The sequence below is a fragment of the Trichosurus vulpecula genome, chromosome 4, assembly GCF_011100635.1.
Source record: "Trichosurus vulpecula isolate mTriVul1 chromosome 4, mTriVul1.pri, whole genome shotgun sequence".
Taxonomy (NCBI): Eukaryota; Metazoa; Chordata; class Mammalia; order Diprotodontia; family Phalangeridae; genus Trichosurus; species Trichosurus vulpecula.
The window spans coordinates 33,971,701-33,996,542 of record NC_050576.1 but is presented as its reverse complement, the minus strand read 5'-3'; the positions used below and the strand labels follow the sequence as shown (position 1 = coordinate 33,996,542).

At 58.9% G+C, this 24,842-nt stretch overlaps 2 protein-coding genes across 5 annotated transcripts; one reads left to right on the top strand and one right to left on the bottom strand.

Annotated features, from left to right (window-relative positions):
• Nucleotides 1-284: 284 nt before the first annotated feature.
• HECTD3 (HECT domain E3 ubiquitin protein ligase 3) lies at nucleotides 285-13,926 on the bottom strand. 3 transcript variants are annotated; one of them, XM_036756732.1, is made up of 21 exons: nucleotides 13,483-13,926; nucleotides 12,903-13,063; nucleotides 12,298-12,390; nucleotides 11,867-12,002; nucleotides 10,218-10,333; nucleotides 9,893-10,006; nucleotides 9,695-9,777; nucleotides 7,512-7,677; nucleotides 7,248-7,329; nucleotides 6,422-6,604; nucleotides 6,266-6,318; nucleotides 4,690-4,754; nucleotides 4,179-4,282; nucleotides 3,112-3,231; nucleotides 2,721-2,810; nucleotides 2,360-2,566; nucleotides 2,040-2,169; nucleotides 1,746-1,820; nucleotides 1,517-1,598; nucleotides 1,009-1,080; nucleotides 285-530 (listed from the first exon to the last, which is right to left on the bottom strand). In XM_036756732.1, the coding sequence occupies exons 1-21, from the start codon at nucleotides 13,825-13,827 to the stop codon at nucleotides 446-448; spliced, it is 2,562 nt and encodes an 853-aa protein (XP_036612627.1). In that variant the 5' UTR covers nucleotides 13,828-13,926; the 3' UTR covers nucleotides 285-445. The 3 variants fall into 3 exon arrangements, with proteins under 3 accessions (XP_036612627.1, XP_036612628.1, XP_036612629.1); XM_036756733.1 differs by having other exon boundaries at nucleotides 12,903-13,057; XM_036756734.1 differs by lacking the exon at nucleotides 13,483-13,926 and adding an exon at nucleotides 13,236-13,293.
• A 4,700-nt stretch (nucleotides 13,927-18,626) lies between these two features.
• UROD (uroporphyrinogen decarboxylase) lies at nucleotides 18,627-22,524 on the top strand. Of its 2 annotated transcripts, none has more exons than XM_036756364.1 (9): nucleotides 18,627-18,744; nucleotides 19,221-19,390; nucleotides 19,462-19,541; nucleotides 20,270-20,332; nucleotides 20,419-20,778; nucleotides 21,134-21,271; nucleotides 21,544-21,644; nucleotides 21,898-21,964; nucleotides 22,262-22,524. In XM_036756364.1, exons 1-9 carry the CDS (start codon nucleotides 18,725-18,727, stop codon nucleotides 22,421-22,423), a joined length of 1,161 nt encoding a protein of 386 aa, XP_036612259.1. In that variant the 5' UTR covers nucleotides 18,627-18,724; the 3' UTR covers nucleotides 22,424-22,524. The 2 variants fall into 2 exon arrangements, with proteins under 2 accessions (XP_036612259.1, XP_036612260.1); XM_036756365.1 differs by having other exon boundaries at nucleotides 18,657-18,744; nucleotides 19,224-19,390; nucleotides 22,262-22,520.
• The last annotated feature ends 2,318 nt before the right edge of the window (nucleotides 22,525-24,842 follow it).

The following is a 24,842-nucleotide window of genomic DNA, read 5'->3' as shown; positions in this document are numbered from 1 at the left end:
CCTTGGGAGGGAGTGCAAGGATAGGCAGAACTGTCTGTCAGAGAAGAAAACAGAATCTCCCAGGTGCCAGGGGCACCAAGTGGTGGGGATGGAACTTGAAGCCAGGTAGTATCAGAACCCAGCCCCTGGTCCTGCCCACTCCATACTAGGCTCCTTCAGGAAAGCACCAGGCCCTGATGCCCTGGGCTGATGATTTCTAGGCCCTCAAAGGCACTTGAGACCAGGCAGACCAGAGGCTGGCTTGACCCCGGCACCCCCAGGACTCTAAGAAACCACAGAGCGCCCAAGAGAGGAGTGAAGTGGTTTATTGGGGCAGGAGCTGCCTTCCAGTCCCCCTTGAGGTGGAAGCAGAGGGCATCAGCCCCCCCAGCAGAGGCACAGTAGAGAAGGCACTCGCTGCTGTCCAGAGCCCAGTGCCAACCTGCCTGGGGGCAGGCTGGGGAGCTCACTCCTCCCAGGGGCTCATGTCCGTGTCAATCGCTACACAGTTGTAGGCAGCATATCTCAGCTTCTCCTCACACACCTTGGCACTATGTGGGGAGAGGAAGGGAAAGAGAGAGGGGATGGTATCCACGTATAAGGAAAATGAGGCAGGGGTAGTGGGGGGGAGGACCCAAATATCTTGCTCCCCAGCCCTGAACTCCATCAATAAGCACAGAAACGAATGTGTTGGGAGGGACACACTCATGAGGCTCTCAGGGGACCTGGGGGTCCACCGGGTCCAACCTGGCCCAGCTCCCTTCTAGGAATCCCCTCCACAACACTTCTGGTCAGTCAGCCTCCTGCTTGGGAACCTCCAGTGACGGGGAGCTCATTACCCACCAAAGTGGTCTGTTTCACTCTGGGTCAGTTGATGACTACAAAGTCATTTTTCCTGCTGTCTGGCCTCAATGTCCCTCTCTGCTTCCCTCCCACTGCTGCAGAAAGAGGCTGCTCCCTCCTCCCCAAGCCAGCCCCTCAAACCCCTGTAGGGGGCTTTCTGGGCCAAGTGGAGAGGCGAGCACTCACCTGATGTAATGGGGCAGGAAGAGGGTGCTGGAGCAGGTGGAAGACTCAGGCAGGGCATCAGTTGTTTCTGAGCTGGGGGGCGAGAAGCCAAGAGGTCAGGAACCAGGGCCCCCTGAACCCTCAGAGCTGCAGGGGACTCCCATTCGGGCAAGGCAGTGAAAGGGGGTCCCTTCCCAGTCTACCCTCTGTGGGTGCCACCCCCAGACATCCACATCTAGCATCATCCCTGGGACCCTGAGAGTGTTGGGCACCCAGTGAGCGGCAAGGCTGAGAGCCGGAGGGGACCCTGGAAGCCATCAAGCCCAGACCCCATGTGATATGGAAGAGGCAGTAAGCATCCAGGGAGGGGTCACCCCAGGCAGAGCCGGGCCAGCATCTCTCAACGTCACACTGATTTCTCATCAGGTCCACCTCATCTTGGGCAGGACTATAGGATATTCCCAACCAGTTTCCTCCTCCTCCAGGCAGCCACTCCCTATTCCTCCCCACCCTCATGCACCCCACTCACCCCAGCTTGTCTGGATAGATGTAGATGCGGGCGGGCAGGCGACTCCGGCCAGTGACAAAGCGGAGAAAGCGGCTCCGGTCCTCTGAGGAAGGAGGCCAGATCAGACATCACTGGAAACCCTCCTGTGATCAGGAACTCACTCCCCATCCAAGCAGCCCCCTCCATTTGGGCACAAGAGGTAACCATAAGGATGGACAGTAAAGGTCGGACTGGCCCCACATCTACTCACCATTAGTGAAGTTGTTGAGGGCCTCCCAGAAATATTGCACACGGGTGTCTGATGGCTCAAAGTCCTCAAATCGGGCTATGGCAGAGACAAAAAGAGACAGACAGGGGAGAAAGAGGGAAGGAGTGTGAGGTGTTGCCCTGGAACTGGAGGATTCTCAGCCAAAAGCATCCCCAGAGATCAGCTGCGTTCCTATCTCCACCCCCACCCAGGGAAGCAGCTGACATCCCAGCCCAGAGCCCTCTCCGCTGTCCCCCTCCCCATGCCAACCCAGTGACGTCTGAGGCCACAACTCACTCAGCTTACGAAGGGCATCCACTGTGACTTCAGGGTCCCCACACACCTTCTTCTCTAGCTCCTGCCAGGTCAGCAGGTCTAACACTGCTTGGGGCACCACCTTCAGCAGCCCCTTCTGCATGGCAGCCACCTGGGTGGGAGGGGGAAGCACAGCTCAGCCCTGGGGACAGGGGTCCCCGCCTTCCCCTCCAGCAGTGGACCCAGGTGGGCAGCTTGGCTCCGCCCCACATGCTGTGCTGGGTGGTCCTCGGAGGTCCTGGGTAAGTCACTGCCCCTCTGTTCCCGGCCTGCCCCATTCCCATGACCTCCAGGCTACCCACCTGCTCCTTGCTCTCTTCCAGCCTGGCTTTCTGCACCAGCTCGATGAAGCGCCCACGGTCCTCATAGAGCACGGCCATGGATGCCCCACCAGGCAAAAGCTCCACCATGCGCTGGTCGCTGAGCACTGTGGTGTACGTCAGCTCCTGCCCAAACTTGAAGTCAAAGGTCTCCTTGTCCATCATTTCCATGGCCTCCAGGAGCTTCACCTGGCCCCAGGAAGAGGGAGGGGCAGCTGTAAGACAGTGTGAGGGGCTGGGGAGCTCACCACCCAAGGAAGCGGGCCCCCTCTGCCTAGCTCCCACCATCAGGAAACGTGTCCTGATGGCTGGCCGGACTCATGGTCTCCTGGCAGCCACTCACCAGCACAGAGTCCACAGCAGAGAAGTCTTTGCTCCAGCTCACCTCCTCCCCTGAGAGCTGCTTCCACACGAAGCCAGGTAGAGCCAGCACCTGCCAGGACAAGGGCCACACTGTGTGGATGCCATGGACCAATGATTGAGGATTCTAGTCCCTACTTCACAGGAGTCTCAGCAGAAACCAAGTGACTCGCTGAGGGTCACAGAGACAGGATTTGAACCTGGGGCCCCTGACGCCAAAGCCAGTGTACTTCCCCCTGTACCACACTGCCCCTTTGAGGCAATTAGCCAGGGTCCCCCCAACCTGCCCCCTGTGGCTCAGCCAGGGCCCAGCCTTCCTTCCCTCCCTGGGACCACCCTGGCCAGAGCACCATCCCTCAGTGCCACCCACTCACCAAGAACTCCTTGCCCCTGAGGGCAGCACCCATCAGCTGCCCAATCCACTCGTACTTGGCAAACTCTCGGCAGGAAGGGTTGGGGACGTACATGTCCCGGGCCTCACCGGTTCCATTGCCCTGGCAGGGGAGATGGGGGCTGTCAGGCTGAAGGGCCCGTGGGGGTGAGGGAGTGCTGCCCCCTGGCACCATAGACTCAGCCCGATGCCAGGAAGCTGCCCCAGACCCTGGATCAGGAGGGACCTCGGCAGGTCCTCTCTGGAGACGCCTCCTACACCTCCCTGACATGCCAGAGTCAAATACGCCTCAGTGGCTTATACAAGGTTTAATGAGGGCGGGCACCAGGCCAGATGGGACCTTTGCAAACAAACTATGACAGTGCCTCCCTGCCCCCAAACATGGGCCTCTCCTACCATCCTATGGCTCCCACCCCTCACCCGGGCAGGCCAGGGCAGAGCCCCAAGAGGCTCCCCCTCTACACCTAGCCCTGGGCCTCCTGCTTCAGACTGGAGGGTCCTCTCCTCCCTTCCTGCCTCCAAGCTCTCCCTGCCCCTAAAGCCTATCCCAACAGCTCTGCTTTCAGAGCTCCCCAGAATTAAAAGACTTCTGGCCCCAGCATCCATCCATAACCTCCCACTGTCTCGTCCCTTGACCACTAGCCACCTCTGCCGGGCACATAGTAGGTGCCCGACAGAGACCTGATTCCACCCACTTACTGGTCGTGGTACCTCCCCTGCCTAGGCCTCGGCCTCGGCCTCTCTGCTGAAACAGGGCTGCTAATATTTGCATCCCCCCAGCATAGCTGCTGTCAGCCCAATAAAACCAGGACACACTGCATCTGCATGGTCAGCATCACCGGGTCCTAAGGACCCCACCCATCCTCATCTGCCCAGGCCCCCCTGGGCCAGCCTCTTCCAGCCTGGCTGCAACCTCCCACTGCAGGCTCATACCAGTCTCCAGGCACCTGGCACATGGGTGGGCCTTCTACCTTCCCACCCAGGCCACCCTGCTCCCCTCTTTGCCCCTGGGCCTTTCTCTCCTGTTCCCCGTGCCTTGATCCTACCCACCTGGTTTGCTGTGCGGACGAAGAAAGGCAAGGGAACAGGAGTGTCGGCTGAACTGGGGCACAGCTCCTCAGACATGTCAGCCAGGCTGTCCCGGAAACCACCCCCTGGAGTCATAGACACCCCCGAAAAAAAAATGAAATAATACATTTACAATCCTGGAACCTGCCCTGACCCAGACAACTGTCTGTTCTGGGACAGATTTAGACTCTAAGATGCCCGAGGGCTGTCCCAAGGGGCTTAGCTTAGGTCTGCTTGGCCTCAGAAGACAGGACCAGGCACAATGTGGACATGTTTGGGGTGGGGTGGGGGGATGGATCAGAAAAGGTCAAATTCAAGCTCAGCTGAAGGAAAACCTCTCCACTGTCCCAAAGGTAGGTAGTGACTTCCCCATCCCTCCTCAGAGGGACCCAACTATGAGCTGGATGTGTTGTGGAGGGGCTCCCTGCTTGATACCTGCTGCGACAGCCCCCTCTGGCCCTGCCGGTGCCCAGCTCTCCCAACCTGTCCTCACCTTGGTCGATGATGCCTTCAGCAATGAACTTGCACTCCCACCATTGGTCATAGCGAAGGGGCCACCTGCCAGGAGAGGAGGGGTCCCAATCACGTGGCTGGCTGGTCCAGCCTGGTTCTATCAGGGCCTATCCAGAGCCAGATTTCTGCCCTCGGCCCCCCCCGCACATGCTGCCCTGGGGTAGGGAAGTAAATGCATGGCACCATCCACTTCATTCCATGCACGTGTATTAAACACCAACTGTATGCCGAGACAGATGTGATCCTGCCCCCTTGGGCTCACGGGCCAGCGCGGGGATGAAACACACACCCAGAGCTAAGACGGCCAGGAACAACAGGTCACTGGAGGGCGGGGGAGTTCGAGACAGAACTGGTGAGGGAGGCCTTTTTGAAGGAACTGGCATTGTTAGATGTGAATTTACCAGGTAAGGGTGGGGGCAGAAGAGCAGACCAGGCCACGAAATATCCCACAAGACCTTGCCCCAACTGGCACCTGGGGCAGGACCAAGGAAATCCCTGAACTGCCTGTGTGTCTGGGCAAGGCCCCCTCCCCTCTGTACTTCAGTGTGCTCCTCTGTTAGAGGGGGCTGGACCAGGGAAGTAAGACTAAGACCACGGGGTACAGTGTCAAGTTCAAAGTCAGATGACCAAGACCAAAGTCTCTGCTCTGGGCAGCAGGGGGGCAGTTCAGATGGAAAGCTCGCCTTCTAGGGGAAGGACAGGGACAGGTGGCCAGTATCCAGGGGGATAACTAGGGCAGTGAAGACCATGAGAATCGACCAAAGATAGGGATGTTTAACCTGGACAGGGGAAGGTTTGGGAGGCAGAGGAGGCCGCCTCCAAGTACGCGAAGGGCTGAGCCACGGAGGAGAGATCGGCCTTGTTCTGTGTGGACAGAACCAAGAACAACGGGTGAGAAAAGCCAATTCAGGATCAATGGTCCCAAGAGTGGTCCTCGAGAGAGAGGAATGAGCTGCTATGAGAGGGAGTGAGCTCCCCATCACTGGAGGTATCCAAGCACAGACTGGACACTCCCTGGCTGGAGATGCTGCAGATGGATTCCCGTGCAGGTCTGGATTGGCCTCACCCTCAGATGCGCCGGTCAGTGCCTCACTGTGACAGGGCCCTTCTATGCTCCTGATCATGACAGAGAATCCCAGAGAGCCAGAGGCCAGCCCCTCTAGAACACCCTCATGCTGTGACGGTGATGAGTACAGCCCTCCATCCATGACTGTGTCCCTGTCTCCCCCTCCTCAAAAGGGATCTCCCTGAGGTCAGGAGGGCCCAGGTCCATCCCTAAACCCTATCTCCTCCCGGCCCAGCACAGTGGTCAGCATACAGAAGGTGCTTAATAAATGCTTGCTTTGTTTACTGGATGGATGGATGGATGGATGGATGGATGGATGGATGGATGGATGGGCAAATAAGCAGTGTGAGCAAACGCCCCTGGAGGCAAAAGAGGGCCTTGAATGCCAGGCCAGAAGGGGTGGTTGCATGTTGTCTGGCCGGCAGCAGAGAGCCACAGAAAGGTTTGGAACAGGGGTGAGAAGGGCAGGAGCAGCCACGCCACGACACACCTGTAGTCCAGAGGCTTCTCGTATTTGTCAGATGGTTTGAGGCCCTCGTACACCTGGGGTAGGGAGGGGAGGAGAGCATGAGGGGCCTCTGGCAGGCCCCCCCACCCCAGCCCGCCAGCATGCCCCCCCCACCCCCGGCCTCAGGCAGCTGCAGACCTGGGTGAAGACTGCGTTCTTGCAGCTGGGGTCCCGGGCCGGGCAGTCGCGGTGCTCCATGGCCAGCCGGCGGTTGATGTACAGACGGGGCATGCTGCTCGGCTTGCTGCTCTCTGAGTCCCGCAGACACTGGGACACCAGGGCCGGGCGCCGGCGAGACAGCAGCAGGAACTGCTTCACTTGCTGGGGAGGGTGGGGAGACATGCTGCATGAGGCCCCCCTGGCCATGCCCCCCCTACAGTGCTGCCCCCCGGAAAGCTCCTGGGCAAGCACAGTGGTGGGGGAGAAAAGTCTGGAGCAGAGGCACAGGCCTGAGCTCACAATGGGCAGCTGCTCACTGGACAACCCCCTTCTTTCTGTGCCTCAGTTTCTCCTTTGTAAATTCCGTAATCCTCAATCCCTGCTTTGCCACCCAGTCACTGTGTGAGCTCACTGCCCATCTCTGTCCCTGACCTGGAAGGGGCAGCTAGGTGGCACACAGTGAGCAGAACACCAGGGGAGTAGGGGAGGCCTGAGTTCAAATCCAGCCCCAGGCACATACTAGCTGTGCAGCCCTGGGCAAGCTCTGTTTATCTCAATTTCCCCATCTGTAAAATGGGGGTGACACCAGCACCTAACTCCCGGGGTTGCTGTGAGGGTCAAGAGAGAATCTTTGTAAAAGTCCTTGGGGGTGAGGAGGAAGAGAGGTAGTAAGCTCCCTGTCACTGGAGGTATCCCAGCATATGCCAGAGACAGCATGGCTGTTTGGATCCAGCCTCGGGGGCCTTCGCTGAGGGGGTCTCCCAGGCCCCCAGGCTCTGCCTCCTCTCTAGGCCTGGGCACTCACCTTGATGTAACTGAAGGTGCCCAGGCTGTAGTCCCAGGCAGGCACGAGGTGGTGGAGGACACTGTCCAGGACCTTGATAAACCTGGTGGCAGAGATTCGAGCTGCAGGAGGGACCCAGTCTAGCTGGGGTGGGGAGGAGGGAAGGGGAATCTCCCGGGAGCCACCCAGGCTCCGATGGCTGCTGGCACCAAGATGGGGGGAGTGATGCCGCTGGACCAGACGGAGCCAGCTCGGGGGTTACCCAGGGGGCCCAAGCCTCAGCACCTCTGCAGCAGCACAGCCCGGCGGTACAGGATTTCAGGCGCTGTGCCCTCCAGGCGTGGGTAGCGTACCAGGCTGGCAGGCTGGAACATACTGGCGCTCAGGCCCAGGTCTCGCTGTCTGGAGGATTTGATCTTGACTCCACGAAGGCGAACATCAATCCCATCATCTGCCAGGGAGGGATGGTGTGAGTGTGACCCCCGAAGCTTCCCGAGCCCCCGGCTTCAATGCAGCCTCTTCTGCTGAAACCCGAGCAGGAGCCACTGGTGACCAAGCCTCCTCCCCCTTCTCCCTCAGGGAGCTCACCAGCACCAAGGGCAGAATTACCATCTCGAGGCTGACGCTTCTCTCCTCTTTAATTTAAATATTTTCATTTTCAGTGTCGCATTCTCCCCAGCCCACCGAGAAGGCAGGAGATACGTGACACACATACAGGCCTGCAAACCACAATCCCCGTCCTGCACTGACCCCCAAGCCCCCATCCCCACCCGCCTCAGACATCAGCAGCTGGCTATCCAGCAGACGTCTCAACGTCCAGAACTGGACTCATTATCTTCTCCCTGCCCCCATCTGCACCCCCCACCCCCTCTTCCTAACTTCCTCCCAGCCACGCTGGACCCCTCCCTCTCATTTCTAGCCCTTAGCAGCATTTGCTACAGAGTAGGCACTGAGTAAACACTGACAGCCTGGCCCCATCTTGTTCCCAAGACTTTCTACCTTCCTAACATCTCCAATACGGCCCCTTCTCTCCTCTGACACTAATACCACCCCCTGGTGCAGGCCCTCATCACTTCATCCCTGGACTATTTTAGTAGCTGCTGGGGGTCCGCCTGCCTTGAGCCTCCCCGATTCCAGACCACCCAACATGGGCCACTAACATGTTTTCCTACAATGCAGGACTGACCCTGTCACACCCCCCCCTCAATAAACTCCCTATCGCCTCCAGGATAGAATCTAAAATCCCATGTGGCTCCGGCCTCCTTGCACCCTGCAGCTCCCCACAAGCCCAAGATGCAGCAGTGATGCTGGCCCCCATGCTACATCTCATACAAGACACTCCATCTCTCAATTCTGGGCATGGTCACTGGCTGTCCCCCTGGGGTTGCCCCTACACATCCTGGGCTTCCTTAGCACTTCAGCTCAAACTCCAGCCTCTGCAAGAGGCCTTGCCCAGCCCCCAGCTGCCGGGGCCAGCCCCTCTGTGATCACCTTCTCTCTGCTCTGTGTGCATCTTTTAGGTATAGTCATTCACATGTTCTGTCCCCCATTGGACTGTAAGCTCCCTTAGGGCAGAGGCGGTTTTTGCTTTTCTCTGGATCTCCAGCTGCTAACACAGTAGGTATAGATAAGCTATCTACAGGACAGTTTAGCACAAGCCTCCAGCTGAGGCCAGATGCCCTCCTATCTCCCACTGACCCGGGCTTCTCTGTCCCTCTGCCTCCCAAGCCCACCTCTTTCAGGCAGACATATCGGGGGCAGGGAAGTGGGGAGTGACATCTGTGCTCATGGCAGGCCTGGCTGGAGGTGGCCTTCGAGGCCTCTCCAACTTGGAGGCTGGAAGGTGCCTCTCTGACACTCAGGCAGTACCTGAAGCCAAATGCTGACTCCTCAAATACAAGCCAGCAATCTCCTGCTGCCCACTGCCAGGGGCTGTGCCCTGGGGCACATCCACATCCCCTCTGACCTGGCCACAGGGAAAGCCTCTCAGCTGGCCACTGACTCCATATTCCCCATCTCTCCCCTTCCCCTTCCAGGCCCACCCAGGCCCTCCCTGAGCTGGCTGCAGGCTCCACCCTCATCTCCCCCTGGACCCCCAGGGGAGTTTCTGCCCTGCTCCTCCCCCCACTCTGTCCCATGGCCCAGCCTGCCCTCTTCAGTCCTCTGCCCCTGGAAGAGCTTAGGGTCCTTCTCCTGCCCTATGGAAGCCTCACTGACCTCCCCTCCCCAGGCTTTCCCAGATGAGCCAGGAAGGTCTGGTAGCTTGCAAGGACGGACCTCAGAGGTCCCCTGGTCCAACCCCTACATTTTATAGAGAAGAAAATGGGGAAGAAGGCCAGCTATGGGCAGCCAGGGGTGGGAACGGGGCTTCCAAAGCACCTCACTCCCAGAGCCCAGGGCCCACCTCCCTCAGCCTGGCCCTCCTTCTCCACCTCCCCCCGCCTGTGGACTGGCTCCTTCCTCATCACCTCGACACTCCACGATGCGGATCTCAACGATGGGAAGGTGGGTGGTCATGTCCTCCAGGACACAGACGTCCCCAATCAGGGTCCTGGGACACAGAGGGCAAGGAGAGAAAAATGTTCCATTCGATGCTCAGGGAAGGGCTACACCAGCCCACCCCCAACACTGTGCCCACCCCTACCCCACCCAGGGCTACCACTTACTCATCAATGTTCACATCGCTCAGCTTCTTCAGGTTGTCGCCTTCGCCTCCATACACAACCACTCGCTTGGGCATGAAATTATCATCCGTTGTGTCCACTGTGAGCAACAGCTTCCTGGCAGAAGACCAGGAGGACTAAAGAGGGGCTTCCCAGGGAGCCCTCCCAGAACTGACCAGGTGCCCTCCTCTGGGGGCCCTCCCAGAACTGGCTGGCTGCCCTCATCCAGAAGGCAGGGTCAGGTTGGGAGGAAGGGCCACAGGTGACCTCCTCCTGGGGGAAAGTGGGGTGGCCCCTGGGCCCAGGGGGGAGAAAGGCCTGCACTCACTTGATAATGGTGCCCTTCTTCATGGTGAGGCGAACCCAATGCTGGCATTGAGACCCATCACTCTCCCAGTAGGTGTCTGCATTGCCGTCTGTCAGGCAGGAGACATTGAATTCCTCCTGAGGAGAAGGGATGGGTGAGGGCAGCCAGGCTGCAGCTTTCCCTTCCCAGCCCACCCCAGCACAAGGGCACCACTTGGAGCACCTGGTCTGGAGTCAGGGGCCCTAGGTTACAATCCTGGTTATTCCCTGGCTAAGTGTGACCTTGGCCAAAACCCTTCTCCTCTTAGGGCCTGTAAAGGAAAGGGGTGGGCTAAACAACCCCTGAGGTCCCTCCTCAGGGAATCACACATCATGACTCTGGCCTCAGAGTAAGAAGCTGTGGGATCAAATCCCAGCTGGGCTCTTCACTAGCTAGCTATGTGTGCATCTGAGCAGAGAAACTGGCAAAGCCACAAAGAGTCGTAGAAAGGGTCAGAGCCCCCCGAGCTGGAGGGGCCCTCTGAGGCATCTCATCCAACCAGGCTTGAACAGGAAGCCCTCCAGAACACCCCAAATAGAAGTCATGCTTGAAGTCCTCCAGGGATGGGGAGCTCACCACCTCTCAGGCAGCCCCATCCATTCTGGAAGAGCTCTCAGTGTGGGGAAACTCCCTGACAGACAACCTATTTGCAGCTTCCCCCACTCCTACTCCTAACTCTGTCCTGGACCAAGAGCCAGAAGACCTGGGTCTGCATTCTGGAAATCGAATGGGAACTATCATCCCACAAAAGGGATGATAGTCCTTTGGCCTGGGGCACTGCCATCAGAAAGGAAGGCCCCATGGACCTCAGGATATTCAAAGCAGTCCCTTTGGTAGTAGCACAGAACCAGACACAAGGCGAGTGTCTATGGCAGGAGAAGGGACGAAGCCACCAACCGTCACTGCTCCATAAGAAGTGATGCCCATGAAAGTTGGGGAAAACACATGAACTGATGCAGAGAAGACAGCAGAACCAGGACGGTGTCCACTGTGGCCACCACACTATGGAATATGTGGAAAGTCCACCAGGACAAAACAGACCTGGGCATTTCTGATGGCTAAACATGGCAGCCATATAGTAGAACTTGGAAGATGGACTTCCTTCCTTTTATAGGAGAGTTGGGGACCACGAAAATGGGAGAAATTCCCAGATCAGCCATCCCAACCTGTTCTAGAAAGGTCAAGAGGGCCCTTGGAGCAATCAGACATGATTGAGGCCAATCCTGCCTGGAAAACAAGGCCCAGTGAAGTCATGAAAGGCCTTGCCCAAGGTTACATAGGTGGAGGGTAATACTACAGGATGAGAACCCAGGGCCTCTGCCTCTAATCCCAGGCCTGTCCACTCTACTGCCTGATTTAGATCTATAGCCTCAGGGTCACCTCAGTCTTGCTGAGGCCCCAGACCCCCAGGTACCCCTCTGGGACCCTCTCATCATATCCTACCTTGTGGTGATTCTACTCGCCTATGTGTGAATGCCAGCTGCCAAATCGAGCAGGAGCTCCCTGAGGGCAGGCTGGTGTCATTTTCTACCTCTGTGTCCCAGGGGAGCAGGACATGGTTGTTTGAGACCTGGGACAGTGGGGGACCATGGGAGCACCCCAGTGGGCTCTGGGTTCCGGCTGAACCTCACCGTGTAGGACGACACGTCGATACTCTCCACATATTGCTTCACGCTGCCCAAATTCTCATCCTCCTTGCCCACGTGATCATACAAGAAGTGGACCAGGTCCTCGTCACACTCGTAGGTCCATGTTGGTGGCACATACCTGCCCGCCCCACCCCACCCCCACCTCAGATCAGGCCAAGGATGGGAACATGGGTGGGATTCCCATATTCCCCAGACCTTGGAGCCTCCCTGAAGACCCAGACCTCCCTCCATGATGGGAAAACTTGCAAAGAGTGACAAGTAGAAAAAGACAGGAAATTCTAAGAGTGGGGGCCTTCAATGAAGCTCTTTCAGAGTTAGACAAATCTAACTAAAAATATTCAGGAAAAGAGCTTCCTCCCTCCCCAGACCCTCCCCCCACCCCAGTCAAAGAGCTCCCCTCCTCCAACACTTACAGCAGCCTCTCTACAGCCTCAGAGTCTTCCTCGGTGGGCTGTGGCTGGGCCCCCAGGCGGAGGGAGTATTTCAGGTCCACCACTTGCTCCCACCTACAGGCACAAGGGGGGGAGGGGTAAGTGTGAAAGCTAGAACTAGCCCCAGAGCCCAGGCTGGCCCCACCCGGAGAAGGCCCCACCAGGTCCATCCCCAGCTCAAGACACTTCACTGGCTCCCCCGTGCCTGAGGAGGAGAGCAGAAGCAAAGGCCCTTCAGCAGCTGCCGCCCACCGCCCTCTCTAAGCTCCTTCCTCCTAGTCCCTCCATTCCAGGGGGAATTTGAGGTACGTTCAGGAGGCACGAGGCAAGCCACTGAACCCCCAGCTTCCTTGGCAAACGGGCATTAATGACAGCAGCTCCCAGAGCGGTGAGAATTAAATGAGGCGGCAGTGCCCAGCTCAGCCCAGATCTCCCCTCCCCCCTCCCTGCCCCATCTCTCTCTCTCCCTTCTTTCCTCTCTCCCCCCCCCCCCCCCCCCCCCCCCGCCCCAGCTGCACTGAAAGGTCCGGCCAGTCCCGGAGGCCGGTCCTGGCTCGGCGCCCAGTCCGGAGGGCCGGCCGGCTGACCTGACCACGGGCCTGTAGTCCACCCCGAAGAGCTGCTGCTGCCTCTGCAGGCGGTCGATGGAGGCCACGGGCACCAGGCGGTCCCCGCCCTCGGCATTTTTGCAGGCCAGGAGCCAGCCTTCGGGGAGGTCACAGCTGCTCCGGTGCTCGGCCAGCTGCTCCTGGCGACGGACAGGGGCTCAGAGCCGAGGCGCCAGCCCGGGCGGGACTAGGGGCCATGGGGGGGGGGCGGGGATGGAGGAGGGGGGCTGGGCCCTCCACCCATCCATCATCCACCCATCCCTCATTCATCCCTCCCTCCTCCCTCCCGTCTCGGAGCCTCTGCGGAGAGACCTCGGGGCGTGGGGGGCTCATCACATGCTAAGGCGGCCTCTTCTGCTCTGGGCTCTGTCTTTCGGGGGGCCCCTAGGACCTGAGGGGGGGTCGCCCCTCCCCTCCCCCCTCCGCTGGGGCTGGTCCCGGGGCAGAGCCGGAAGCGGCCGAGCCCAGGGCAGGGAGAGGTGCCGGCTCGGCGAGGGCGAAGGGCACGGGCCGACGCCGGGTGTCCGGGGCCGCCCCTCTTCCCGCGGACGCCGCTCACCCTGGTCAGCTTGACCCAGAGCCCGTGACTGTTGCAGAGCTCCTCGCCCGTGGCCCGCACGCAGCCCCCGCGCGGCACCTCGATGCTGCCCAGGCTGCCTCGCCCGGCACGCCTGGCTGCGGGGCCGGCGGCGGCGGGGTCCGGCACCGCCCACACGGGCAACACGCAGCGCGGGGGCCCGGGGCCTGCGGGGTCCTTGCACAGCTTGTAGCGGACCTCACGGGGCACGAAGGCCAGCGGCCGCGGCAGCGGGCGGGCGGCGCGGAGGCAGCGGGCCGCTTCCTGCAGGAAGCGCACCCGGCCCAACAGCCCGTGCGGGGACTCGGCCGCAGAGCCCCCTGCCATGGCCGGGCGCGGGAAGGGGGAGCCGGCGGGGGCAACAGCGCGGAGGCGGGATTCGAACCTCCGACCCAGTGCCAGGAGACAACGCAAAGCCGGCGACCTCCGAGCTCGGCCCGTAATGATCCGCGTAGAGCCGCAGCACGGCCGTATTGCCCCGCGTAGTCCCGCAGCCCCCAGAGCACGGCTCCGGTGCCTCGCTGCCCACGAGTGTGGGACTCTGCTACACCGTGCTCTGACACGTAGTGGCCAGCTGGCCCTGCCCCTCCCCTCCCTTCCCTTCGCCCTCCCGACAGGCCGCCATGCCTGCTGTCCATTCCTGCATCTCCCGCCCCCCAATGAATCCCCTTCCTTCCATCCGGACCTCGTCCTCTCCAGCTCCCCCACTGCTGGCTTCCCCAGGGTCCCTGCGCGTCCTTGGCCAGCCCCACCCCTCGGTCCAGCCCCACTTCCATCGCCCTGGTCCGAGGGTCCCCCAGCACTCCGCAGCCCCTCGGCCTTCGAAGTCCGCTCTGCTCGGACCCTCCGTTGGCACAGATGCGGTCAGTGCCTCCCTCCTCGGGGAGCCCCTGGACCCGCCTCCGGGTCTCCCTGTCCAGCCTAGCTCCTGCCCCTGGACTGGACTCAGCCTCCTGAAACCCCAAGCTCCTCCATGATCCCCAAAGCTCACGATGGCTTACCGGTACTCCCCGATACAATGGACAATTCCTCGATCAAAACCTCTGACCTTATGTAAGACCAACCTACTCTCCTCCATCTCTATTCTCCACCACTCCTAAGCCCATTTTTCATCCCTTCCACGTTTTCCGTGCTTCCACTCCACAGTACTTTGTCCTGACATCGCTTTTGCTCTGGCTTCAAGCATTTATTAAGTGCCTACTGTGTGCTGGGGATACAAAAGAAGGCAAAGACAGTGACTGCCTCAAGGAGCTTACAGTTTAATGTCATTTTGACTTCCTCACCCACTCGACCATTCCTAGTCAAACTCCAAACCTGAATTAGCCTCACCGTTGACATCCTCAGCTCCTACTCCCACGCTGCTGAACAGAGCTGGAAGAAGTCATAGAACGCAGCTGAACGGGTCTACTACATGTTTATCCATTCAACTTCAACTGGGCTCTCACCTTGGCAAGGCAATCCTGGTCTCTGAATGAATGCTCTGTCCCACTTCCCATGGAGACCTCTGAACTGGTTCTTCTTTCCTCAAGCTCCTCCCTCCCTCTCACCTAAGCACCCTGCCTCTTACTTTACTAAGAAAATAGAGGCCACACACAAGAGTTCCCACTTCTCCCCTATTCTTCATCCCCAAACCTCCTGTCATCACCTCCCATTCTCTCCCCCAGTCTCTAATAAAGAGGCAGGGCTTCTCCTTGCCAAGGAGGACCTCCTGAGATGTACCCATCTTCACGCCCTCTTTATCAGCCCTGATCTGTCACCAATCCTCAACCTCTCCCTCAAGGGAATATACCCCTGGGGTGTGGGGGGCTGGATTTTTTGCACACTTGATCTTGCTATGTCTTCTGCCAATTAATATTAAGTGTTTCAACAGAAGTGGGGTGCTAGTCACAGGCCCCCACAAATGGAGGAGAATATAAGTGAGGCAGGAGGACTTGAGCTGATAACTCAAGAGAGACCCCAACCCCTCAGGGTTACCCCTAGAACACCGAGAGGCAGGTGTGGCCTGCCCATCTCTGAGCTAGGGAGTCAGAAGATACATGGTACACCACCAGTGTGCTTTCCCTAACGCACTATCACTTGATAGTAATTAGTCAGACTTAATTAGTATATAGAAACATGTATTTACCGAACATTACGCACTCTCCCACAAATACACAGAGAGTCCAGGGAAGGCGGGATCAAGCTTACCGAGTCCATATGATTCTCCTCAAGTGATTCCCAGTCAAGAGCTTGGCCAGGACTGCTTCTGCCTCGAGCTGGCCTGCGGCTTGCACGCTGAATTCCAAATGAGCCCCACTGGTGTGACTTAGTCTCCTCAACCAATCCCACAGCACTTCTTGTGTAGGTTTATTTTATTTCATCCGATGGCTTTCATTTCTTCCAAATTGATTAAAGACTGGTTTAAGCATGCCTTTGATCAATTGTTTAGACGATTCCTACCAGACTTGATTGCTTGATTCAAGTGACCCCCCACCTTTATAAGAGGAAAGACAGGGAGAGGGGGGTCATGATGCCTACTTCATGGTCGGTGGATGGTGTTGATCTTGAGGAAGAGGCAGCAGGTGAGGGGAGGGAGGAGGTTTGTCACGTGTCCTATGGGAGGGCGGTATGAGGATTGCTGAGCCAGACTTGGGAGCTGGCAGTGATTTGAAAAAGGCTTGATTTGATCTACTCCGATCCAGTAGGCCTTGATTAGACACATAATAATACATCATTAAATACATCCCAGAGACGAGGGCGTCCAGGTCCAAAAACTGGCACAGGAAGGAACGAAGAATTCTAGAGTGAATTATTGAAGTGGAAGTGGTTTGGAGTCAAGGCTGGGTAAAGAGGTAAGTGACACTGCAGGGTCCGATGAGATAAATGTATATGGAGGCTCATCATCATCATATAGGAAGGGACATGTCGACAGAGTCTGGATTTGGCTTCGGACAACCGGGGCTTGAATCCTGACTTTGCATCTTACAGTCTGTGGGACCGTAGGCTGGCCATGCCACTTCTCTGTCTCATTTGCCAAATGAGGAGTGTGGACAATCTAGCCACTCCCAGATCCAAATCAATGATCTCAGGCTGTGTGAGGAGAGGTGGGGTCCCGTGTACAAAAATATTGAGAGGAGCTCTTTTTGGGGTGGCAGAGAATTGGAAATCGAGGGGATGCCCATCAAGGGGGAATGGCTGAGCAAGCTGTGGTATATGAGTGTGATGGAATGCTATCGTTCTATAAGAAATCATGAGCAGGCAGACTTCAGAAAAACCTCTAAAGACTTAATATGAACCGATGCAGAGTGAAGTGAGCAGAACCAGGAGAACCTTGTACACAGTAACAGCAGCATTGTGTGATAACCAACTTGGACAGACTGAGCTCTTCTCAGCAATACAACGATCCAAGACAATTAAAAGAGACTCAAGATGGTATATGCTATCCACACGCAAAGAGAGACTCACTATGGAGTCTGAATGCAGATCGAAGCTCTCTATTTTCTCTCTTTTTTTCTTTATTGTGGTTTTTCCCTTTTTTTTCTGATTCTTCTTTCACAACATGACTAATGTGGAAATGTTTGATGCGATTGTACACATATAGCCTATAGCAAATTGCTTGTTGTCTTGGGCAGAGAGGAGAGGGAGGGGGAAAAATATGGAACTCAAAATCTTATAAAAATGAATGTTGAAAACTAAAACAATTTTTAATTAAAAAAAGAGAGGTGGGGTCTGGGACTGCCCTTTGTGCACTGGCCTGGTCAAACTGCATTACTTGGATCTCCATGCCTGGAATGCACTCACTCCTCAAACCTCTGCCTTTGGGGACAATGCTTGGTTTCTGTCCAGACTCTGGTCCAGCTGCCCCAGAGGTTGCCTCTCTTTGTTCCTGTTTTCTACTAAGTTGACCTCTTCTGGATGTCTCCATCCTGACCCCCGAAAGCTTTTCATCCTGCAAGATCACTTCCGCCCTGGAACTCACACCCCTTCCCTTCCCCTGATTGAACAATGGCGATCTCTTTATTCAAGGAGGGAGCCCTGGACAGCCATCTCATTTCCCATCAGGCTACACTCCTACACTCCCCTGGGCTTCCCCATCACTCCTGGGCGCCCCCCTCTCCCTCTGCAGTTCCCTCCCCACCCCCATTGGAATGTAAGCCTCTTGAGGGCAGGACTGTTTCTTTTTGCTTGTGTTTGTATCCCCAGCTCTTAGCACAGTCCCTGGCAAACCCAACGTGCATAATAAATGCTTGTTGACTGGACTTGCTCCAGACGTCTGACTGTATTTCCCAGGAGCCTCCACCAACCGAGTCCCTCTGCACTCCCAGCACTTTCGTCATGCATCCTTCACTTTCCTTAGCACTGAAAGGACAACCAGAGGGAAAGCCCAGGCTTGCGTGGCTGGAGAAGGGCTAAGGATCCCCGTGTTACTCCCCTGGGACACGGGGCACATCTGCAGAGTCGATGGAGTCTTCCACGGAGGGCACTGTCTGAAGGAAAGGTTCCCAGAGACTCATTAGGTGCAGTGGACAGAGCACAGGTCCTAGAATTAGGAAGACCTGAGTTCAAATCTAGCTTCAGGCGCTTCTTAGCTGTGTGACCCTGGGCAAGTCACTTCCCCCTGCTTGCCTCAGTTTCCTCATCTGTAAAATGAGCTGGAGAAGGAAATGACAAACCACCCCAGTATCTCTGCCAAGAAACTCCCAGATGGGGTCACGAAGGGTCAGACACAACTGAACAGCAAAGCTGGGTTTGAAACATCTGTGCAGACCCCAGCTCATTTAAGATTTCCAACAAAAAAGCATGTGAAGGAGGTGCTGATAATTCCTATTTTACAGACGAGGAAATTGAGGTCACAGTGGGTAATGGTGAAGCTCTGAGGCTTCCTTGCTGAGTGACCCTAAGCAGGTCCCCGCTCTGGGCCTCAGTTTCCCTACTGCCACCTGCAGCAGTTGAGGGCTGGCGAGACCTCGCCCATCCCTCACTGGGACCTTCTGCTGCGCCTCTGCTCTGGACTTTACGGTAGTAATGGGGTCCTGCAGGCATCGGCTCGGGCAGCCCCAGCTCCCCAGAGCCCAAGCCTGGACTGTCATGTGACCACCAACATGGCGGCGCCCAGGAGCGGCGTGGGGCGGGACCTCGCTGGCGTGGGGGCGGACCCCGGGGCGGGCGACAGGGCTGGGGGCGGGGCTTCCGGAGGAGACCCGGGCTGCTCCAGGACCCCGCAGAGGAGAGTGGGGTCCGCACGATGGAGGAGACCGGGGTAAGGTGAGTCCGGCCTCGTCCCAGCTCCCGGCCCTCAGGGCTCCCTGTCCTCCCACCCCCAGGACGCCCCCCCCACCTTGGCCCTGGCCTCGGTACTCAGGGATCCCTGTCCTCCTACCCCGCAGGACCCCACCTTAGTCCTGGCCTCGGCACTCAGGGCTCCCTGTCCTCCTACCCCCCAGGACGCCCCCCCCACCTTAGCCCTGGCCTCGGCACTCAGGGCCTCCCATCTTCCTCCCCCAGAACTCCCCCCAGCCCCTGAGCCCTCTCCCCTCTTCCATGCTGGCTGCCCAGGGGTCCCGGGGGCTGTGCTGGGGAGGCCCTGGCAGGGCAGGGGTGGGATGGGGGATGGGGGAGGGATGGGGGTAGTGCTGGGCCTCCAGGTTTGGGGGGAGGGAGGCGGGAGCATTGCATGGTCACGGCTGATAAGGGGGGTGGGGCGCCCCAGACTGAGGCCCCTCCCACACCCTCTCCCGCAGCAGCAGCTGCAGCCCCAGCATTAGCCAGAGCCCGGATCCTAGCCCAGGCGGGGACTGCCGCCAGGCCTTCCCCAAGCTGCAGAATGACACGTTCCTGCGGGCAGCCTGGGGGGAGGCCACGGACTACACGCCGGTGTGGTGCATGCGCCAGGCAGGCCGCTACCTGACAGGTAAGAGGCCTGGGGCTGGGGGAGCAGGGGACCGGCAGGGCAGGACCCCCTTAACTCTCCTCTCCCCCCAGAGTTCATGGCCACCCGGGCTGGACAGGACTTCTTCGTCACCTGCCGCTCCCCCGAGACCTGCTGCGAGCTGACCCTGCAGGTGAGGTCCCGAGCCAGGACCCCAGAGTCCCACAGCCTGCCCATTCCCAGGCCCGGGGCTCCAAATTGTCCAATCCTGAGTGTGACTGGAACTCAGATCCCAGGCCAGGACCCTAGAGCTGAAGAAGAGCTTCCTCTTCCTCCTCAAGCCTCAGTTTTGGTGTCTCTAAAATGGGAGGAGGAGGAGTCACTGCAGAACTGGGGGGAGGGGCCTGCAGGTGAACCCCACCTGGATGAAGCCGCTGCCAAGTGTGAGGAGGACCTCGGGTGGAGAGCTCAGAGACAGAAAACACTGGCCTGGGGAGGAATCTAGGGAGGCTTCAGGGAAGAGAGTGGGGGGAAATGAGGGTGGCAGGCAAATGCCCTGAAGGGGATGCCAACGTTCAGTCCTCCAGGGGCACAGCCCCAAGGGCCCCTCCTTTACCCCCAGGCAGCCACCACCCTGTTCCAAAGACAGAGGCCTGTCCGGCCAAGTCATACAAGGGATCCCAGGCGAGCAAGGCTGCTGGGAGCCAGGACCCCCTGGGGGAAGGGAGTGCCAGCAATGTGGTACCCATTGCATAGAGGAGAAAACTGAGCCCAGGGCACCTCCAGTCTCGTGTGAGGGTCAGCCTCTTGACTCTGGGCCTGGGGCCCTGGCCCTGGGCTCCGAGCCCATTGGGAACGTCTCTGTGCCCCATGCTGGGCAGCTGTGCCCTGGACCAGGCTCATGCCTCTGTTTACCCACAGCCACTCCGACGCTTTCCCTTGGATGCTGCCATCATCTTCTCTGACATCCTGGTGGTGCCCCAGGTATGATGGGGGCCCTGGGGGGAGGGGCATCCTGGCTCCTGGCCCAGCCCTCAGGCTCAGGTTTCCCTTCTCGCCCCCCACTTTAGGCATTGGGCATGCAGGTGACCATGGTACCCGGCAAAGGACCCACCTTCCCATCGCCCCTACGGGACGAGGAGGACCTGGACCGCCTCCAAGCCCCTGTAGACGTGAACAAGGAGCTGGGCTACGTGTTCCAGGCCATCACACTGACCCGCCACCGGCTCGCCGGGCGTGTGCCCCTCATCGGCTTCTCAGGGGCCCCGTGGACGCTGATGTCCTATATGGTGGAGGGGGGTGGCTCAAACACCATGGCCCAGGCCAAACGGTGGCTCTACCAGTGGCCCAAGGCCAGTCACCGCCTACTGGGCCTCCTCACTGATGTCCTTGTCCCCTATCTTGTGGGCCAGGTGGCTGCAGGGGCCCAGGTGAGGGGCCAGGAGGGAGGGGAGGTGGGGGGAGCCCCTGAGGGGAGCAGGAGGGAGGGAGGTGGGAGGTCCCTGGGGGGGCAGGAGGGAGGGGAGGTGGGGGAGACCCCTGAGGGGGGCAGAAGGGAGGGGAGATAGGGGAACCCCTGGGGGGGAGGGGAGATGGGGGGGTCAAGAGGGGGCCAGGAGGGAAGGGAGGTGGGGGGCCCGGAGGGGGCCAGGAGGGAAGGGAGGTGGAGGGTCCCTGGGGGGGGCAGGAGGGAGGGGAAGGCCCAGGGTGGGCTTTCTCCCAGGACCATATGGTGCCATAGCTCCGAGCTGCCCCCTCTTAGCCTCTGACCTCCCCCCCCCTCAGGCCCTGCAGGTGTTTGAGTCTCATGCGGGGCACCTGGGCCCCGAGCTCTTCTCCGAGTTTGCACTGCCCTACATCCGTGACGTGGCCAAGAGGGTGAAGGCCGGGCTGCAGGAGGCGGGGCTGGCACCGGTGCCCTTGGTGAGGCCGCCTTGGACAAGGGTCTGAAAGGAGGCGGGTGGGGGAGAGGGGGAGTGTGGCAGGGGTTGGATCGGCCCCCCAGGCCTCAGTTTCCCCATCTGCTCTGACCCCTGGGACTGTTATGGGGAAAATATTTTAATCTTAAAGCACTTCTGGGGAGATGCGGGGGGGTCCAGAGAGACCTGGCCCAGGGGGGTCAGGGCCACACTAGCCACAAGTCGGAGGTGTCCGTCCCAGCCTGGGACGGACACCTCTGCCCTCCCCCTGCCCAGATCATCTTTGCCAAGGATGGACACTACGCGCTGGAAGAGCTGTCCCAGGCCGGCTACGAAGTGGTTGGAATTGACTGGAAAGTGAACCCTGCCCTGGCCCGGTGAGCAAGGAGCCTCCGTCACCAGGGCCTGGGTTCGAGGCTCTGCTTGGGACTGATGGTGTGACCTTCCATGGGTCATTTCCCCTCTTGTACCTCAGCTTCCCCACATGTAATGATGTATGAGTGGGAGGCCCTCTGACAAAGGTGGATTTGTTGGGGGGGGGTGGCTTTTGGGGTAGGGGAGCCCCCCAGGAATAGGCCTTCGTGACTCTGGCTTCTGGTAAATGCTTATTGATTGAATGACTGGTTTCAGGGAACGTGTGGGAAAGTTGGTGACCTTGCAGGGCAATCTGGACCCCTGTGCCCTCTACGCCTCCAAGGTAGGGGAAGTAAGGGGGGTGGTCTATGGGCTCCATGGGCACAGGTGCCCCCTCAGTGTGTCCATGGGCACAGGTGCCCCTTCAGTGTGTGTCCGTGGGTACAGGTGCCCCCTCAGTTTGTGTCCATGGGCACAGGTGCCCCCTCAGTTTGTGTCCATGGGCACAGGTGCCCCCTCAACGTGTGACCATGGGCACAGGTATCCCCCAAGTCTGTGTCTGTGGGCACAGGTGCCCCCCTCAGCGTGCCCTCCTGGGTCCCCTCCCCCAGCCCACCTGACCTCCATGTGCTCCCCACAGGAGAAGATTGGACAGTGCGTGGAACAGATGCTAGATGCCTTTGGGCCCCAGCGGCACATCGCCAACCTTGGCCACGGGATCTACCCGGACATGGATCCTGCTCATGTTGGCGCCTTTGTGGAGGCTGTGCATCGGCACTCTCGCCGGCTCCGTAACAACTGACCCTCCCCCACTTCTGCCCCCCCAGGGCTGGTCTCAGGTGCCCCCCACCCTTGACATGAGAATGTCTATTTTTAAGAGAATAAAGAGTCTAGTCTCTAGCGGCCTGGCTCCCCGTCGTCCCTCTCCCCCCCGCTCCTTCATAGGCCAGGTTTCTCCTGGGGCTCCCCGCATGGAGCTAGTTCATTTTGGGGCTAGGGCCCTCGCCCCACTACTGTCCTTCTTTGAGGGCTGCCAGGCCCTCTGGACAAAGGGCCGAGGCTGACCGCAGGACGTGGGCAGTCCTCGGAGCCTGGGTGGGGTGGGGGCCGGAAGGGAATGGAGGCCCCCACCAGATGGCTGGGGCCAGGGTCAGGAGTCCGGGCTGGGGGCCCCTGCAGGAGGAAGATTAGAGACAGGAAGGGGCAGCCAGCGCCTCTGCCCGGGGGTCACACAGAGGATGGGCAGGGCTGGGCTGACCGCTTCAAAGGGAGGAGGCCCACAAGCCAGCCCTGCAGGGAGATAGCAGGCATGGGAGAGGGGGAAGGGGCCAGCCCCTCCCCCCCGCTGGGCCGTGGTTCTTGCACCTGGAAGAATGAAGAGTGGGGTCTCTGGTCTCTCCCAGTGCCTGGTCTTGTGTCAGACTGGGGTCGGGGAATGGTGGGTGCTGGAGGCACGGGACCTGGGCTGGGCAGGGCAGGCCAAGGGGCAGCGCCCAGCCTGGGAGATTCTGAGGGGCTGAGGCCTCCACAGACTCACTCGGGCCTTTCTTTCCCTGGTTCTCATCTCCATGAAGGGGGCTTGGGGTCCTGCTCCATGATCCCTGAGGTCCACCCTGGCTCAATGAGCCTGTGAGGTGAAGAGGCAGCTGGTCTAGGAGTCAGAGACCAGAGTTCAAATCCTGCCTCAGATACTTAATCTGTCTGCCTCAGTTTCCTCACCTGTAAAATGGGGGTGATAATAGCACCTGCCTCCCAATGAGATCAAGTTTGCAAAGTTCTCCTAATAGGACCTGGCACACAGTAGGTGTTTAATAAATGCGCGTTCTCTTCCACCTCATTCACTGAGGATGCACATTTGGCCACAAGATGGCGCTGGCGAGCTAGAGCGTGTCCGAGGAAAATGAACTGAGGGTTAATGGGGGGCCTGGGGATCAGGGCTGGGTGTAAGAGACAGAGGGAACTTGAGGCCGTCGAGTCCAAAACGGGCCTAGAGAGGGAAGGGGATTTGCCCAAGAGCACAAGGGGAGTCAGAGGCAGAATTTGAACAATGGTCCTCTGAGTGCAACCCAGTACCTTTCTCACTGCCATTCGGGTGGTCTTCAAACATCGAAAAGGGTCCTCGTGGAGAGGTGGCATTAGCCCTGTCTGCTTGGCCCCCAGAGAGCCCACCAGGAAGGGGGTGATGGTAGAGTTTCGTGCATGACAAACCCTAGCAATGGGAATGGTGGTCGAGCTGTCTTTGGAGGTAGTGAGCCCCCCAACCCCAGAGGTATTTAAGGAGAGGCTTGTCAGGGATGTTGTGGTGGGATTCCTGCTCTTGCTGGGAGCATAGCCAGGAGACCCCGTCAGACCCCGAGTTCTTGTCATTGCATGGGGCTGGTCCCCACCCCACCACCTTTGGCTGTTCTTTTAGTCCTGGCTGAGGGCAGCCCCTGAACACTGATTAGCTGCATGCGGATGAATCTGCAGAGCCCTGGGGTGGGCACTGGGAGGACCCAGGTCCAGGGAGCTCTCAGACAGCCTTCTGTGAGAGGCCCACCCATCTGAGAGGTGAATGGGGGGCATCAGGGAAGGCTTCCCGGAGGAAGTGGTGTGTGAGTAGGAAAAGAAGCCAGGCCTGGGGCTACTGGGAGGCCGGAATAGGAGGGATGAATTCACCCCTTCCCTTCTAGGGGGGCACTTTGGGTAGGATGATACCCATTTTACAGAAGAAAACACAAGTCTCATGAGGTGAGGTGGTCTGTCCTGGGGTCACCTTATCAGGAAATGCCAGACTCAGTTTGAGCCCAGGTCCCTGCTGGATCCAAGTGCAGGAGGAGGTGCCCTGTGTGATGGAGAAAGCTAGAAAGATAACACTGGGCTGGGCACCCACAGAGGATGAGACCCCTAAGGCAGGAGAGCCTCCAGGTTAGCAGTATGTCCTCCTTGGAGGGTTTCTTCAAGGACGTGGGCGAGAGTCACAAAGGGGACAAGCCCCTGCCCTTCTGTGGGCCTCAGTTTACCTACCTGTGGCTGGTCTTCCCCCACCACCATCTCAAAGAGGGAGACATGGGGGAGCCGCAGGGAGAGCCTGGCGGGGGGGGGGGGGGGGGGAGGGGAAGAGGAGGGGAGTGGCAGGGAGCTGAGAGGGTCCTGCCCCGTCCTCCTACAGCCACATCCTACCCAGGGACACACCGAGGGTGCTTTGGTTTGGTTTGTTATTATAAACAATCGTCCTCAGC

Bases quoted from the DNA above. Each gene is read 5' to 3' on its own strand.
- HECTD3 (XM_036756732.1), bottom strand. From the start codon at position 13,827: ATGGCAGGGGGCTCTGCGGCCGAGTCCCCGCACGGGCTGTTGGGCCGG. The intron at 6,605-7,247 runs GTGAGTGCCCAG...CACCCTCCCCAG, and splicing joins GCACCTTCAGTTACATCAAG to CAAGTGAAGCAGTTCCTGCT. The intron at 6,319-6,421 runs GTCTGCAGCTGC...TCCCTACCCCAG, and splicing joins AGAACGCAGTCTTCACCCAG to GTGTACGAGGGCCTCAAACC.
- UROD (XM_036756364.1), top strand. From the start codon at position 18,725: ATGGAGGAGACCGGGGTAAG. The intron at 19,542-20,269 runs GTGAGGTCCCGA...GTTTACCCACAG, and splicing joins GCTGCGAGCTGACCCTGCAG to CCACTCCGACGCTTTCCCTT. The intron at 21,645-21,897 runs GTGAGCAAGGAG...GACTGGTTTCAG, and splicing joins GTGAACCCTGCCCTGGCCCG to GGAACGTGTGGGAAAGTTGG.